The 17,261-nt window shown below is 42.2% G+C and overlaps 1 protein-coding gene across 5 annotated transcripts in view; it reads right to left on the bottom strand.

Moving 5' to 3' along the window:
* Nucleotides 1–226: 226 nt before the first annotated feature.
* LOC127370198 (DNA repair protein XRCC4) overlaps nt 227–17,261 on the bottom strand; it is a 28,728-nt gene continuing 11,693 nt past the window's right edge. For 2 of the 5 annotated variants that reach the window (XM_051412016.1, XM_051412015.1), the window contains exons 4-8: nt 15,144–15,310; nt 13,208–13,339; nt 12,137–12,273; nt 8,457–8,598; nt 227–1,123 (exon numbers count right to left, since the gene is read on the bottom strand). In XM_051412016.1, the coding sequence (XP_051267976.1) occupies nt 1,018–1,123; nt 8,457–8,598; nt 12,137–12,273; nt 13,208–13,339; nt 15,144–15,310 (684 nt within the window). In that variant the 3' untranslated portion in view covers nt 227–1,017. The other 3 variants (XM_051412017.1, XM_051412018.1, XM_051412019.1) reach the window with 3 other exon arrangements.

Raw genomic sequence — 17,261 nt, 5'->3', positions numbered from 1 at the left:
AGATTTATTATCACTCGTCCATAAAGGCGGGGGACGACCCGCGAGAGACGGATTAAAAAACAAGAATCCTCAAAATATGATTATACTTAATACAGCTCAAAAACACCTCGCCTACATTTCCCATAATGCAACTTACACCATCCCCACCTTTAAAACCAGTGAGGTTAAAACTGATGTAACACAGACTTTCCTTTAGTTTTAATAGATAAAAACAACACAAACAACCTTGTTTGAGAAAATAACACGTTTACACTTTTTATTGGTACAAATATTAAAAATGCCACATTTGTAAATCTGTAAAAAATCACAACTAATCTCAGAGGAACATTTAAAAAGGCAAACAGTTCTCAGTGAACCTCACTGTGGTACCAGATTGTTAGTTAGGTGGTTCTAGGGTTCCTTCAGGATTTTTAATTGGTTCTAACAATCATTTCGGATGTTTATTGGTTCTAGAAATACTTTCAGATGTTCAAGGAGCTAATTCAGGTAGTTTTCGACGTCCTTTAGTATTCTTAGTTTGTTGTAATGATCATTGAGGATGTTCTTTGGTGTCTATAGTTGGTTCTAGACATCCTCTGGGAGGTTCTACAATTGTTTCAGGTGGTTCTAGACATCCTTTAGGAATTTTTTGTTTGTTCTAATGATCATTTAGGATGTCCTGGGTTCCTTTAGGTGGATCTTGCAGTCTTTTAGGAGATTATAGCCGTTTTAGGTAGTTTTGGGCTTTTTAAGATGTGCTAGTGTTACCTCAAGCGGTCCTAAGGATGGTTCTAGATCATTTAGGAGGTTTTAGAGTTTATTTCTGTGGTTCTAGTGTTACTCAAGAATCCTCCAGAGATTGTATGTTTCCTTTAGCTGGTTGAAGACCTACAGTAGAGTTACACAAACCCAGAGAACATGAAGAGAACATGAAGCAGTTTTTCTCTCCTGTTGTTACAGGAACAGTTTCTGTCTCTTAAATTAGAACAAAAACACGACATCTTCATGGATATAAATCAGTGTTTCTATCTAACAGGGTCAGAAGTCTTCAAACAGGTCCTCATCTGCTGTTGAACTTGCTGCTGCAACATCTGTAGGGCGCTGGGGAGTCCGCGGCTTACTGGATCCTGCAGGGGGGTCGGTCCTGCACACACACACACACACACACACACACACACACACACACACACACACACACAGGTCAGTGGGCTAATGAAGCTGGTTTACAGCAGAGTTTTCCTGTTGAGACGGGAAGTGTATCATGTGGCCCATAGGGAGCAAGACTAGAAACACATGGGCCACTTTTATACCTGTGTGTACGTAGGTAGGTGTGTGTGTGTGTGTGTGTGTGTGTGTGTGTGTGTCTAATTGTGGCCCAGCAGCTCCCCCACCTTAAGTGGTCTACATCAAATGCTGGACTTGACTACCTATGTGTTTTACCACGTACAGGCTCATGTTCTCCTCCAGAAGCTCATATATTCTGCCTTCCCTTGAATGTAACGCCGTGTGACGTTCAGGGTTCAGGAAGCACAATTTCAGACGCACAGAGGATGAAGGAAGGATCAAGGATGCACAGCAGGTAGCGGAATAAAGAGGGCAAGAGGGGATCAAGGGAGAGAAACTGAGAAGGAAGGCACAAATGTAGGCCAACAGGACTCCTCGGGGGGGCTGCTTTAGAGGAACTGTTGAGTTTCTTATGAAGAGTCTGAAGCCAGCAGCCTGTCAGGTACGTCACTCCTCGGCTCTACATGCAAATAAACCTGGACATAATTCCCTTTTGTATATACAGAACTTCTAAGATTTCTCTGTAATTTCTAATAATAAGTTGCAGTGTGATGAGGTGGTTAGCAGTGTGGGATCATGGGAGTTGTTGTCTTCACCACCATTGGCGTCATTGCAGTCAGCTTCTCCCGGTTAGGATTCCTTCAGTGTTCATGGTTCAGGAGGTTTCTACCGGGAGCCCAATGATCCACAGAGGTCTCCTCCTCTCCAACACAAACAGACCCGCTGATTAAAACCACTAAACACACTGAATAAAGCAGTTCCACCTTAAACACACTGAATAAAGCAGTTCCACCTTAACAATCACTGCTTCTCCCACGCTGTTGGACAGACAAAGGACGTCCCGGAGGGGCTGCGAGCCGAGCTGCTGCTAACGTTAGCTCAGCTTGTTTCTCTGATAACTTAAGATCCAGACGTCCGATGACTAAAATCCTTCATCCGGTTCAAATCTAGAGTTAAAAAGCACCAAGATCTAAACAGTGGATGGTAACAATGTGGCTTCAGACTGGATCAACAGTCAATGTATGACAGCTTCTGGCAGACAACCACAACGCTGACGCAGGCACAAAGGGGATATGACGCCATCGACAGGCGACCGGTGAAACGCAGCGTTACCTGAATAAAATGACAGATTTCTCTGAGTTTGAACATTGTTGGAAACATTTGGGATAATGGAAGAACTCAACTACATATAGAACATAGAGCCAGAGTTTATACACTGTTTAACGCAGTAATGTTACACATTATAGATTTAATTTGAGCTCTTGTTTTCTGCCTGTGCTGTTGTTTTACTGGTGCAGCTCTCACTTGCTGATTCACCTGGCTTCATCTTCTCTCCATCCCACGTTCACAACTCAACAACATACAGAACAAAAGAGTTCACAGACATTTTAATGCAGAAATCTTACGCATTATAGATCTAAACGAGGTGTTAATAGCCTCATAGGTGTGGATGTTTTCCCAAAGTTTAGAGACAAAAGCCGACAAAACAATGGGTGGGTTGCGTATGGTCAATGAAATATAACCTCTGTAGAGACAAATAACTGAACTTTGCGACCATCCAACATGGAGCACCTCCAACCGTACTGTACGAGTGAATGACAATCTGACCTGAGGACAACCAACAATCCACAAAAGCATTTCGAGCTTTAAGCTGCTTTTTGAAGAACTTTCAGGACACGAGAACGCAAGATTGCCGACTTTCTCCCTCCGATCCGGCTCCGCTGTGCCGATGATTAGCCGAACGGGAACAAGAAGAAAAGAGCGGTGTGAGAAAGGAGAAGAGGGGAGGCCCTGAGCTTGTTTAAATCATTACCAACTGTATGACAAACACTGCTGGAACCAGTTAAGAGGAAACAAGAGACGTGTTCACTGCAGAGGGGAGCTGTTCCACGCTGCCACGGAGAGGACCACCGGAGACTTGAACACATGGAGGAGGGGGGGACGTGACGAGAGCGGTTTCAACCCTGAGAGGTGAGGTTAAGCTCAGGCATTGGACACACAGGAGCCCCCACACAGAGCTGGTCTGGTGGCATACCAGAGCTGCAGCATGCACACCAATTATGTGCAAGTTTGTAGCTTAAGAAACTAAACAGAGGTTCAGAGCCGGGCAGACGGATTAGTTTTGTCTAAATGAAAGAAATTAAAACCAAAGTTGTGTCACTTCAAGGTTCAGTGCATCAAATTATAACAAAAAAAACATGTTAAGTGCAGATATTGTCTCTCTCTCTGTCTAGATAGTTTTCCTTCAGACTGAACCAATGTAGAGGTGAAGTGACTGCATGTAAAGTCAATGCAAAGACAGTTTGAACACGGCCAGCTAGCTACAGCTAATGTCTGTGCCGTCAGTATGAAAGTAGGGCTGTGTATTGGCAGGAATTTGGCGGTACGTATCAATTCAGTATATTGCGATACTGTAATCAAAGTGAAAGTATAAGGAACAAGCCACTATATGCATAAAATCTGTCTTTTAACTTCCAATTGTGAGAAGAACTGATAATAAGCTAATTTTTAGAAACCTGAAGAAGTAAAATCATCCAATATTTCATGTTTACAAAAGAGAAACATCATAAAATACATCATTTCTAAAGCATAAATAGGGTTTTCTCCATCTTATAACCTCTCAGATTTATCTTTTAGACCCTTTTGTTCACTGTAACATTCATATGTTATACAAATGTTTTAGATTTTCCAGCTGAGTTAAGATCATGTTAGAGGGACACGGCTCCAACCATAAAAACTCTGTAATACACAACAAGGCTCGAGCAGTCCCTGGTCTTGTAGTGATTATCTGTGATGGCTAGGAGCGATGTTTGATAGCTTACAGAACCGGCCAGTGTGTGAGAGAGGAAGAGAGGGTTTCACTGTAAGTTTCTTTTCGTGGGAAAAACAGTCCTTTGAGTACACAAACACTTACATCTGAAGGAAATGTTAATGGGAAGTACAAGGAGTCAAAAATTAGATTTCAGATCAGAGCAACCAGCTGTTTAATACAACTCAAAACTATATTTTCTAAGGAAGGAACATAAAGAGGCTTCTGCTAAACAGTCCAACATCTTGGGAAACACACATTACAGCTTTTCTTTTGAGAGTGAGAGGACAAGACAACCCCATGTCTATGGAGCTGGAGTGGTGAGCTTAGCTTAGTTCAAAGACTGGAAGTAGTGAGAAACAGCTAGCTGTCCACAGTTCAGAAATACACCTACCAACACCTCTAAAGCTCTTTAAGTATTATGATCATGATGAATCATGATTTCTCGTATATTACATAATCATCAGCTTATGTAACTTTTGTTCAGTAACTAATGATTTAAATAAAATATCTGAAATGCAGAACCAGTAGAACCAGTAGAACCAGCAGCTGCTCCCAATATCGCACATTTATATGTTCCCAGATTTGGCCGGTGAGCACAGGTGTTGTTTCTGGTCTCTGCACAGGTACGATGAAACAAATCAACCTCACAGTGACGACAAGACTTCAGGAAGCTGCACAGAGTCACTGTACTGACTGTTTGTGTACAGATTAAAAAAACAAGATTTTTAAAAATATTTTTAGTATTTTTAAACTTTGGACAGAGCCAGGCTAGCTGTGTAGCTGTGCTACCAATGCTTGCAGTCTTTATGCTCAGCTACGCTAACCCCAACCTGACTCTATCTTAGGGTCGGCTCCTGTACGAATAAAAAGTTTTTTTTGATTTGCCTGCTAAGAACGAGAGTTGCTGCTCGGTAACAGACGTTCAGCAGCTCAGTACACGAGCCAGAGTGTGAGGAAAATCAGCTGTAGAGCCAGAATATTTCCACATCCAACTCTGTGAATTAAGAGTTTATTTGGACCAGTCTGACGACGGGGAATACAGTAACAAGGTGATTTACAGCCGCTCCAGAGGCGATGGAGACACGACGGGGACGGGCATCAGAGAGACAGCAACAGCGTGTAGAGTCAGAAAACTTTCACATCTAACTCTTTCAGTTTGATAAAAGAGAGAAACTTATATTCAGAAGGTTGAATTCTTCTGGTTAATGAGGAACGAATGTGAATATATCGCCGATCAAACGTTGAGCTGACAGTGGCCCACACTCAATCGTCTCATCTGACTCTCAAAACAAACAAATAAGCTCATTTCCCAAAATGTTGAGCAACTCCTTTAATTAGTCATCCTTGTCTTCTGTTCATGTGGCTTTCATTTAATTCTCTTCTCTCACTCCCTTCATCTTCTCCTCCTCCTCTCTGTGTGAGGACAGAAAAACATGGAGGTAACAGAGGAAGGTAGACGGTATGAGTAGTGTAGGACTGCCAACGGCCCCGAACCCCCCACGTTAACAGCCAGACAAAGGCCTCTCTTCTGCGGCCGCTGTTTGCCAGCTCAGAGGTTGGTGGTGGTGGGGGGGGGGGGGGGGGTGTCAGCTTCTGCAGCGATCAAACATCCAGCCAGCCACAGCTGCTCATCGGCTCACTGCTGCTTCTTGTTGTAGCCGTCGGAGCTGGTAATAAGCCTCGGTAATGGGCACTACTACCAACTACTGACAGCAGCTGGGGATGGATGGCATCCCTTACGGCCATCTGCATGTGGCACAGCTCACAGGGGGCTGGCATTCGGAGGAGCTTGGACACAGTATATTCAGCCTCTGTTGGAAGGCTCCAGAAACAACGTCAGATTGAGACGTGTCTTTGGAATATTATCCAAAGAGAAACTGGCACACAGGAGATACGGGAACCCGAGCATTGTGAGGGTGTTGGATGTGGACCGCTCTGACTTTGAGTGTAGATACTGAGACTATAGACACAGCGGAGAGGAGTGTGAGGAGGAGAAAGAGAAACTGTAGAAAAGAAGAAAGTTGCATAATTGTTTCTTTGACTGACTTTGGCTCCTCAGTTCATGTCCTAGACCTCCCTTAGAAATCCCCCCGCTGCACCCCAGAATAATGGCATTCACCAATATCCAACAAATTAAAGGGTTGGTTCATTTTCTCACTGAACTCTGGTGGTATCTAAGTTTTGAGACATCAATCTGTGAGATTTCTCCAACCTTGAATCACCACACACACATAAAAACTGGTCTGGGGGATAATTGGTGATAATAAAACTGTATGCGAGTTCCCGTTATTGTTCAACGTTTCTGCAACGGAACACTGAGTTTTTCCATAATTATCACGAGAAATCAGCCTTTTGTTTTCTCAAGATAACGAAATAAATGATCCAGAGATTTCAAGTTGTCACAAGAAAACAAGCTTTGTTTTCTGATTATTATCTTTAAGACACAAGTTAAAGTTTTCTTGAGATATCAAAATAATGAACTTGTGATATTAAAAAAATAATTGCAAGCAAGGTTTCTGTAGATTAAAATGAAGTTATGGTTGCATTAATATTCATGAGGCGTGTTTATACTGGAGGGAGGTCAGCCTGCTTCAAATATTTAGTGTTTCTCTCATTAATGTTTTGCATTTATTACATCAGTAATAAAGTTGCTGTTTTGTCAAAACTTAATGAAGGTAAAAGAATAATAACAAAACAGTTAAGTTTTGTCGTGTTACAGTAAAAGTAGATAAGTAATCTGTAATCTCCAAAAATCTGCCTACTGATGCCTTCAACTGTTCGGCAGGCATGTGACGCTGACAGTCCTCAAGCGAAACCGTAACCAGATCTTTTCCTCCAACCAAATAAAAATGAGGAATATTTTGTAATTTGTGGTGCTGAAATAATTCAAAAAACACATTTAAAAAGAAATGTTTTAATAAATATGTCTCTCCTTTGCTCTGGATAAACCACAGGACACACAACAGATTACATAGGGACTATTTCCTCACTGGAAAGCAGTTCTAGTGAAGCCTCTTCACAGCATCTTCGTGGATTAAAATAAAAACAATCTGCATAGAGATTTATTTTCTGTAATTTGGTGAACCAACCCTTTAACATTGCTCTCACCACAGTTGCTGATGTGAATACAAACGTGTGGACCTGATGCAGCCTCCTGATGTTTTCCACACACTCATTAGTGGAGCTGTGTGTTCACATAAAGTCCGCGGTGGAAAAGGTCTTGTCTCCTGAGGCCGACTCCACCAGGCTGCTCATCACCAGCTGGTCCGCCTGAAGCCAAGCAGCATGTGTTTGTGTGGTTAAAGAGATAAAACAGATAGAAAAAGACCAGCAGCAGAAATCATAAACCTGAAGGACAACGCTGCTCTTTTATCGCCAATAAACTCTTGAGAGAGCTGAATTTGATATTCGCTCTCAGAGGAATGTTGTAAACGCGATAACGCCCTACAGGTGTCCAGCTGGACGTAACAGGAGGGGGGGGGAGTGGAAACTGCTGCTGGAAGAGCTCGGACACTGGAACAAGGTCACAACGCTGCTGCTGCTCTTCATCTTCTCTCCTCTGAGCTATGCAGCGTTGTAAATATGTCTTATTAATGAAAACTGGCTTCTTCAGAGCGACACACAGTCCCTCACTCACTGTTTTCAATCAGGGCTCAAAGGTCACTGTGTGTAAAGGTTGTTGTAGCAGCACTGATTGGATCAGTTCTGCAGCACAGCACCGGGCGGAGGTCAGAAATAACAAAGTACAAATACATCTTTAAAGTTAATTCATATCTTTCATTAGTTTCTGTTGAAGAAATAAAAGCTGGAAACAACCGGTTGTGTTTTGTGTGTTGGTGTCCCCGGTGAAACACACACTACCCACATTCCTTCACATATTCACTGATTGTGTTGTGGTCTCAATCAGCAGGTTTACGAACGAGATGAGCTTTGCGGCCACTTCAGTCTTGTGTGCTCTTCCCATACGACCTCCAGCCCTCTGAATGCTCAGGTCCAAAGAGAGCCGCTGCAGATTGGGTGTAATTACCCAATGTAAAGAAGATCCCTGACAGGGAGCTTTTATGATGTTTGATTTTCCCATTCAAGGGTGGGAGAAGAGAGTGAGGAAAGTGGGAGGAGGTGGATAATATAATAGAAGGGAGGTGCATTTTAACCTCAACTTGTGACAATAAAGTATATTTAAATAGATTAAATGTGTGTTTTTGAGTGCTATTTTTGGTTGGAGGTGTCCCACCCCGGCTGGATGAACAAACTTGAGGATTAACATACGAACAGTTTACGAGCTGTAGAGCCAGTAAAGACGACTGAAACCACAAACACTTTCCACACGTCGGCAGAACAAACGACGTTAAAGCTGTGAATGACATTGTTTGGGCTGTACCTCTTTCCCTGGGAGCTCTGTGGGGTCGACCTTTTGACCGCGGGGTCGGGGGCCCCGAGGTGACGAAAGCGGCGCTTGCGGCAGGGGGCCACATCCGTGATGTCCCTCAGGCTGTCGTCCAGTGGGCTCGCGGTCGAGGACTCTGAGGAGGACACGAGTCAGTCAGCGTAAAACTCAAAGTGAGAGAGTATAAATGCATTTTAATGACACTATAGCGGCGGTCTGATGAGAGACGAGGGAGGAAGTTTCTGCTTCAGCCAAAAAAAGAACATACTTACCAAAATAAAAGTAGCGATGAGGAAGAATCATTATTGGTATTATCTCTGTTTCACTGTGTTTACGTTTTAATTTAAAACTACCACATCTGATCGCTCTTCAAACCGCAAAAGTCCCCAGCATGTAGAAACTGCCAGATGCTAACTTGTATATGTTGGGCAATCAGTATAATTAGCATTAATTAGCATTAATCACCTATATGGACAATATTATGCTACTGCTTGGCTGATTTGGAGACTTTTTTGGGGTTTTTGAGGATGTTGAATCCATTTCCAATGACTGTTTAAACCAGAAGTGGCCACATGTCAACTCCCAGTGGGCTGATTTTGATCATTTTGAGGGTTTCTATATTCTTATGCACAACCACAGCACAGGTGACACAAGTCAATGACAAAATGACATTTGAAGAAATATTACGTCTGAACATTCGCACCAATAACTGAGCTTCCTTGAGTCTAAAATGCAGCTCCAATGTATTAAAATGTACGTCTTCTTAAGTTTAAACAGACATTATACAACTGTTTCGATACTCTTTATGTGTAAAATCAGTGTTTTAACCCACATTGGCATTTTTATCTTTCTTGGAGTATCTTGAAATGACTCAAATCCATAAAATCTGTAAAACGTCAGCTAAAAAGGTTATGTAAGTCAATAAACCATAATAATTGAAAAAGGGTATTCAAATTGAGTCAGACTGAGACTGATTTATCAGGACAATGTAAAGAAACATCTGCCGGCGAGAGGTTTCGTTTATATGGTTAAATTCTGACTTTAACTGTTGAACATAGTCATTGTTGTGGTTGAAATGATGCACATCCAGGTGAGCAGTAAAGGAGATATCCAGTTTAATGTCTAACATTTGGGATAATTACGTAACTCACAGCAGTTTTGAAGGGATTTTTTCCTACATGTCATTCTTGTTCTGTTTGAGCGCCAGAGACGGCGGCCGGCATCTCGCCAACATCTGCTCGTGTCTCCCCTCTTTCAGCTGTCTGACTCTGCTTTCATCGCCTCTCCTCTCTGCCTCTGTCCTTAAACGTGAGGATAACAAGTGTGTGGAACAACAGAGGGGCAGATGATGGCTCTCCACCAGCAAATCAGCACGTTCTCCAGGGATCAAAGAGCAGAGGAACACTGCGACTGAAGCCAGCAACGGGAAGACGCTGCTGGAAAATATAGAGACATCCTCAAAAATTACGTGTTTCTTCATTTTCTTGCATTAATCGCCGCTGATATACTTTTCTCCGTTCAGTTTGGTGACTGGTTTCCACATCGTCTGTCCTGTTTTTCTGTGGATATACTGACTCTAAAGCAGTCTGTAAAAGCTGCCTGTTAAACTCAATGACCCAACAGCAGAAGCAAGTAAAAACATAAGAAAGTAGAAAGGTGTTTCTTTTCTCTTTAAAAAGATTATATATGTGAGATTATAAACATTACTATATCAGCTAACATTATATTCTCTATATAAAGATATGGAGTCACATAGTGTCTCACTCCCTCTGCCTGTGTTGTATTGCAGCCTCTCTGTGGTTTGTTTCCATAGCCGGTCTGCTCCGACTGAAACTGCTGTTTTTCTTCATCTACATCGGTGAATTAAGGATTTATTTCCACCAAACCAGAGTTTTCGGCATCTAGTGGTGACACTTCAGATTGCAACCAACTGAACACCGCTTGCGTCTGTATTTGACAACTTGCGAATGAGAGCGGGCTGTGAAGTGTGTAGGAGAAACTACGGTGGCTGCAAAACTTGCAAAAAGAAGAGATGGAAATAAAATATTTTTATTGTTAGTGCATGAAGGAAGAAAGAAGTGCAAAGAAATTGATTTTCCCTTTTTACAAGGTAGAACCATTAAAAAGGTTTTATACATACAGAAGCTTACTTCACCCGAATGATCTCGGGATTTGACATCAACAGTCGATTGTTTTGTTGTGCTCTGACCTTTCAGTGGCAGCCATCTCCACACAAACAAACACACACACACACACACACAAACTAATTTCCTTAAACTTCCCTCCTTCTATCTGTTGGTCATAAATGGCAACACGCTGCCGTCTGAGTCACTGTCGTGGCAACAGAAACAACAGCAAGCTTTTCCTCCTCAGACGGAGGGGAAGGCCCAGAGAGCGGGGACACCGAGGCTGAAAGAGTTCTGACGTATCAAACGAATTCAACCTGGCTGTGGACGCTTTTAACTTGTGTGAGAATGTGGAAAAATCAGGGACATAAACAGCTGAGAGGAGGGTAAAAAACTCCCCTAAAATACCCCTCACTGCTCCATGTTCTGCCCAAATCCATCTTAGTGTAACACACACCGACACGCTGCACATCCAACCTCCTGCCAGTGGCACATTAATCATATCCAGACCTTCTGGGAGCGCGAGTCTAGAGGTTGATGAAGTGTAACGTCAACGTTAGAAGCTGCGTGTGTTTAAAGGTGTTTTGGGGATGTCAGTTCAATGGAGGCCCACCACTCTGCGTTACATAACTCCTCGGTGATGTCATGGTTAGCTTTCTGGGCACAAAAAACACAAAAAAAGTCTCAGCGATGGTGCAAAAACACACACTCAGCTCCCATGACAACAGCTCCCCAAAATATCATATCTCAACACAAAGTGAAAGTACTTTACAAAGAAATGAGTTTGTAGCACTAATTACGAAGGAGTAGTGAACTTATGTTGGTGCTCTGCTCTCCATTGCGTCTGATATTTGCCCTCGCCAGGTGTTTTCCAACACCTGCAACTGTTATTTTATGCCTCATATGATTTAATGCCGACTTGCACGTTCAACATGACAGAATTAACGACTTACCGTAGGTGATCCATTAAAGTTCCCACCCGAAAGCCGTGTAACTGTCACTGACTTCATTTAATGGAGACGTGGTCATAACCGTCAAACCTTCTTAGGTTGGACAATAGCAACATGAGGCACTGAATTTGGGGTCGGAAAAATGATAGACGGCGCCAGAGCGGAGTGTTTCTGGGGAGTGAACCTGAACCAGAACAACTTCTACAACTTTATCAGTGATTTCAGTGAAACTGGATCATATTTTATGGAGAGAATATTGTCTGGTTTTCCTTCTGACGTCCTCCAGCTGCTCTGCCTCAACTCCACTAACTGCTAATGTAGCTGCTGTTAGCTAACTGCTAATTACTTTTACATACATTTATCTCATTATTTGACACTTTGGCCTTAAATATCAACATCCCACAATGTAACATCAGATATATGTCCGACACTGATAATAGGAGGTCTCCTTTAAGGACCGTTCCAGAGAAAGTTCCCCTTTTAATAAATTGTGACACATTACTGGAAATAGTGTGGCAATTAGGGGACTTTTACTTTTACATGGAATTCAAACCATCAGTGGAGCAGCTGCTGTAGTGTTTTGGATTATCAATCTTACCTCGGGTGGGTAGAGAGGCTGGAGTCGACTGCTCTTCCTCTGCCTCTTCGTCAGTACTTCCTCCATATTCGTCCTCCTCCTGACCTGCTGATCGGTCTGATTTCACTGGATCCTCCTTCTTCTGTCCATCAGAACTCCTACAGAGACCAGAGAGCTTATCAATAAATCATAAACTATAGAGACACAGAGTCACATGGTGTCTCTCTCCCTCTGCCTGTGTTGTATCGCAGCCTCTCTGTGGTTTGTTTCCATAGCCGGTCTGCTCCGACTGAAACTGCTGTTTTTATCATCTATGTCGGTGAATTAAGGATTTATTTCCACCAAACCAGAGTTGGTTCTTTACAAAGCAACGAGACTAAAACAGGATTGAAATATCATATTTTTATGATTTCAGTGCAGCTCAGTTTAAATACACAAGGTGAGGACTAGTGCTGCACGGTGCACCGGTACTTCAAAAGTATCGCGATTCTCGTAAATTAAAAACGTCACGATTCCTAGATTTATTAGTATCGATACTTTTAAGAATGGCCGCGTTCCAGATTGTAAGTATTGTAAGATTGTAATTTTCTTCTGCTACAGAAGTCTTGAGCCACGGGCTCCGAAAGAGCAACTCCTCAAAGGCAGCAGCCAACCCTCCAAGCTATGTTTGAGCAGCACAACAAGTACCCCGGGCATTATGATATTTAATCTTTTGAATGTTTACATTGTTTAATAAAATCACTGTTCATGTTTTTATTCAAAGTTCAGAATCAAGATAAAGTTATGTTTTCTCTTATGTTTCTTATGATAACTGAGATAATGCTGCTAAATGTATTATTTTTTTACCTTGAATGTCATTGCTCTAATTTATTTTTTATATTTTGATATTTCATATTTTGTTCATGTTCATTCATTAGTGTGCTATTTGATTAAAATGTTGTCCTGGTTTTAAAATAAAGCACAGCAATGATATTTGAGAGTGTTTCTACTTTTCAGGAAAAGTATCGAAATTGCAATTCTTGACTTGGTATCGGTATCGAAACAATAATTTTGGTATCGTGACAACACTAGTGAGGACTGACTGCAACGTACCTCGTCTCCTGTAGGTGTGTGACGGTTTCCTGCAGACTGCGGATCTTGGCTTTCTTCTCATTCAGGACCAGGACAAAGCGAGAGTACAGCTCTGCCTCCAGGGCTTCTTTACCACCCGCATAGCGCTTCAGTCTGAAACACATACACAAACACACACACAAGTCTTAAAATCTGGACACCGACCACCCAAAATCCTCTCTGGGATGTCGAGAAACGAGCACAAATGTTCCCCTGATTGATCGAGTGAGGGATTATAAAGCCATCAATCATACAAGGTGATTAATCTGGACATGATAGTCTGATGACTGTAAGTAAAGGTCTGGTGATATTCTTTAAAACAGCGACTGTATCTACTAACAAGCATTGTGTGTATCAGCCTTCCTCTGTGCCACAGAGCTCCATTGTTCCAGAAACTATTAAAAACCCACAATCACACACACTGTAGTTTATTTACACACCATCCTGCTGTATAAATACTCACTACAGCACCAAATGTGGATTAATACGCCGCTGAAAATAGTCCCCAACAAATGCACTATTTTAAGTGAAACTTTGTGTTTTTAAAGATTTACGTCTTCAGTCGGAACCAACGAGCTTCAGAGAGGAAGTCGCACGTTGCTGCAGCAGCTTTATCCTTTCTGCAATGATAAGTTTATGCAAATGAACAATGCTCATTTACAGATTGTACTTTTGCAGTATTTTTATGCCTTACAGTTTCCATTGGTTACCCTTTTCGGGCCCCTCGGGTTCGACCCAGAATGTTGTGTTTGTCGTCCTACAAACTCTCCATATTTAGGATTATTCTTAGCAAAAGGTTCTGTATGCAACTTTCAGGAAACTATTGTTAACAGTGGCACCAGTAGCCGTTCAGTGAACTGCTGTCAGCGTCCTGTTGCCCAACCCCAGCTTAGCTTAGCTAGCTGGATGCTCCTGCCTTACATCTTTCTTGGCTAGTAAAAAGCTATCGTTTGCTTTGTACCGCTACATCATTTATTGTTGGCTAAAATCAACACCGTTTGTCAGAATACATAAGTTAGTATCATGGATCACATTAGCTGGAGAAGCTATAATAGCCAACTAACATATCCACTCAGACAGTAAGTAATAAACCCAAATAATCTGTAAAATGCTTCAGAATCTAACATATGGAACCTTTAAACCCTCCTTATAAATACATAATGATTGGAGGTGAACTGTATGTTGACGCACAGGGGCCCCTCTGACTCACATGAGCTGTTACATCAGCCGTTACGCTCGCAGTGTCACATGAGTTGGGTAATTACTCCCAACCCTGTGATGGATTTTAGGGGAACTAAAACGTTTAACTTCGCCGTGTCGTTGGGCGCTCTTAAAGAGGGACTCACCACAGACGGTTTTGGCTCCTAATAACTAAAAACCAATACAGTATTCTTATTGTAAAGTATAAAATTGGTAAAGACCTCTGAATTTACATTTACCGCCAATCAAATTAGAGGGACACCCAAAAGTGGGCGGGGCTTGACACAAGGCCAAAGTATCCGGATGGTAAAGGTGATATTTATACAGGTAACTTCATTAATCCGATCAATTTATAATCATATTTAAGACATTTTAAGGCCTAAGATTCAGATTATTTATTTTGAGACTGTATAGACCCTGTTACATTTATATTACATATATAGAAACAGGCTAATTTTCACTACAATTGGGTTTTAAGTAGAAATCTGAGCTTTAAACCACCATTTAATGTCATAAATGTGTTAAAAAAGAACTTCACACGTAAATAACTGTGCAGAATTTCCCCCAACTTTCAGAGAGAATTTATGAAACTGGATTTTTCCAATGTGGAAATCACCCCCATCCCTGGTCCTGGTCTTGGTCCTAGTTTTGTGTGTGTGTGTGTGTGTGTGTGTGTGTGTGTGTGTGTGTGTGTGTGTGTGTATGTGTGTGTGTTTACTCTGCAGTGATGCGTCGCTGCTCTCGTCTCAGTCTTTGGTTTTCCTCCTCCAGTTTCTGGTTGTGGTGCTCCAGTGAGTTTCCCCTCTGCAGACTGTGGATCAGTAACTCCCTCACAGCCTCCGCCGGCTCTGTGACGGCCATCAGCAAAACAGAACCCAACCTGAACTGGAGGAAAACAACAGTCACTGGTGGTATCGTAATTTCTGGTATATTTCCCTCTCAGCATTGGTTAGCGCAGCTTTAATGAAGAGCAGCAACGATCTGTCAATTACTTGTCAACTCTTAAATTAATCACTAACTATTTTGATAATCGATTAATCGTTTTTAGTTATTTTTTAACAGAAAAATTTCCAAATTCTCTGATTTCAGCTTGTCAGATGTGAACATTTCATAGTTTCTTTAATCCTCTGTGACAATAAACTGAAGTTGTGGACAAAACAAGACATTAGAGGACGTTGGCTTTGGGTCCAAATAACAAATCGGTTCATCGAGAAAATGATCAACAGATTAATCGTTAATGGAAATAACTGCTCTGCATACAACGTTTACAGGCTGTGTTAGCTCTTCCTTTTTGACCCCACTGTCCCCCCGGAAACTAAGTTTACCCTCAAATACGACGCCTCCATGTTTACGCACAGATAAGAAGCAGAGTGCCGACTATCACCACTGACCTCTCGGACCATCAGCGCCCCGAATAACTGACCTTTACTGGGGGGGCACCGCTGTGTGTTTGTACAGACTGGATAAGGAGATAAAACTGTGTTGTTTCAGTTTATTGACAGTAAGACAAACAGGGACTTTAGTTACAGTGAACTACAACATTTATAGACTCAACTGGTCAAACTCACTGTGATTGGTTAAAATTTCTAAGCTGATTTAAAATGATTTCATGCTGCAAGTTTTCCCCGATTTAAGAAATTAGTCGGCAGGAACGTCCCATAGAGTGAGTGGACAGTGCTGGTTTACGGGACTGCTTCCTCTGTAGTGAGGAATTAACATAATAAAGTTCAAATATATGGATCTCTGAGGGTAAAAAGTTGCTCTCCAAAGTTTCAGAAAAGGTTTTGCACCAGGGATATAAAACATCAACAACACGCTCAGTCAGACAATACTTTGTACGAGGGAGCTGGCCGAGTAACGTCTACAGCAGGGGTGCCCAAACTCTTCTCAGTTGAGGGCCAAAAATGGCTCAGGGTGGAGGGTCACGGGCCAAAATTAGACATTCATATTGCAGTTTATTAAATTAAATATGCCTCAATATATCATATAACTGTGCAAAATAAACAGTCATACAAAGTAATTTGGAAAATCAACACTGCTGTTTATTGAAAGCAGAAAAATAATAATACAGGCCTGTGCCTTCAACAACATGCCTCTATGAGACCAAAATATTATAGTCTCCACTGCCTTGAACAATAATTTTTAAAGTAATAGAAATATAATTGTACAAATAAATACAATGGTATTTTAACACCGACCCACCAAACTCGCGGACTTTGTCTGACACAAGTGCAGTGAGACCTGCTCTCTTACCGACCATAGCCGGGGCTCCGTCTGTCGTGATACCTGATTCAAGCTTCAAGCTGTTCCTATCCATAACTCGCTGCACTGCCATAAAAACATCTGTGCCTTTTGTTGTCCCTTTTAGTGTTTCAAGGCCCGCGAGTTCCTGACACACTTCAAAGTCCTCATTCACTCCTCGCGGAAAGACTAACAGCTGAGCTGAGTCCGATATATCGGTGCTTTCGTCACATGCGATGGAGAAGGCAGAAAATCGACCTGCTCTCTGGACAATTTGGCCTCTAATGTCTTCGGCCATATCCTCAACACGGCGGGTGACGGCGTGTTCCGTGACAAACTAATGTGGGAAAAAGCCTGCGTCTGATTTGGGCACACGGTGTCAGCAGCAACTGTCAGACATTGTTTTACAAAATCACCCACCGCGAAAGGTCGTCCGCTTCGGACACGAGGGAGCAAATATGATAACTTGCCCGAGTGGCATTTTCCTGTTCAGTTGAGGGCTGGAGAAGGGTGCGTTGTTGGGAAGTTAGCTTTGCTAACAGGTCTCCAGCCTTCACCTTTCTCTCCTCTCCGGTGTATTTTGAGAACTGATGGG

Source organism: Dicentrarchus labrax, unplaced genomic scaffold (genome assembly GCF_905237075.1).
Source record: "Dicentrarchus labrax unplaced genomic scaffold, dlabrax2021, whole genome shotgun sequence".
Taxonomy (NCBI): Eukaryota; Metazoa; Chordata; class Actinopteri; family Moronidae; genus Dicentrarchus; species Dicentrarchus labrax.
The sequence above is the reverse complement of the archived record's forward strand: the minus strand, read 5'-3'. Positions and strand labels throughout refer to the sequence as shown.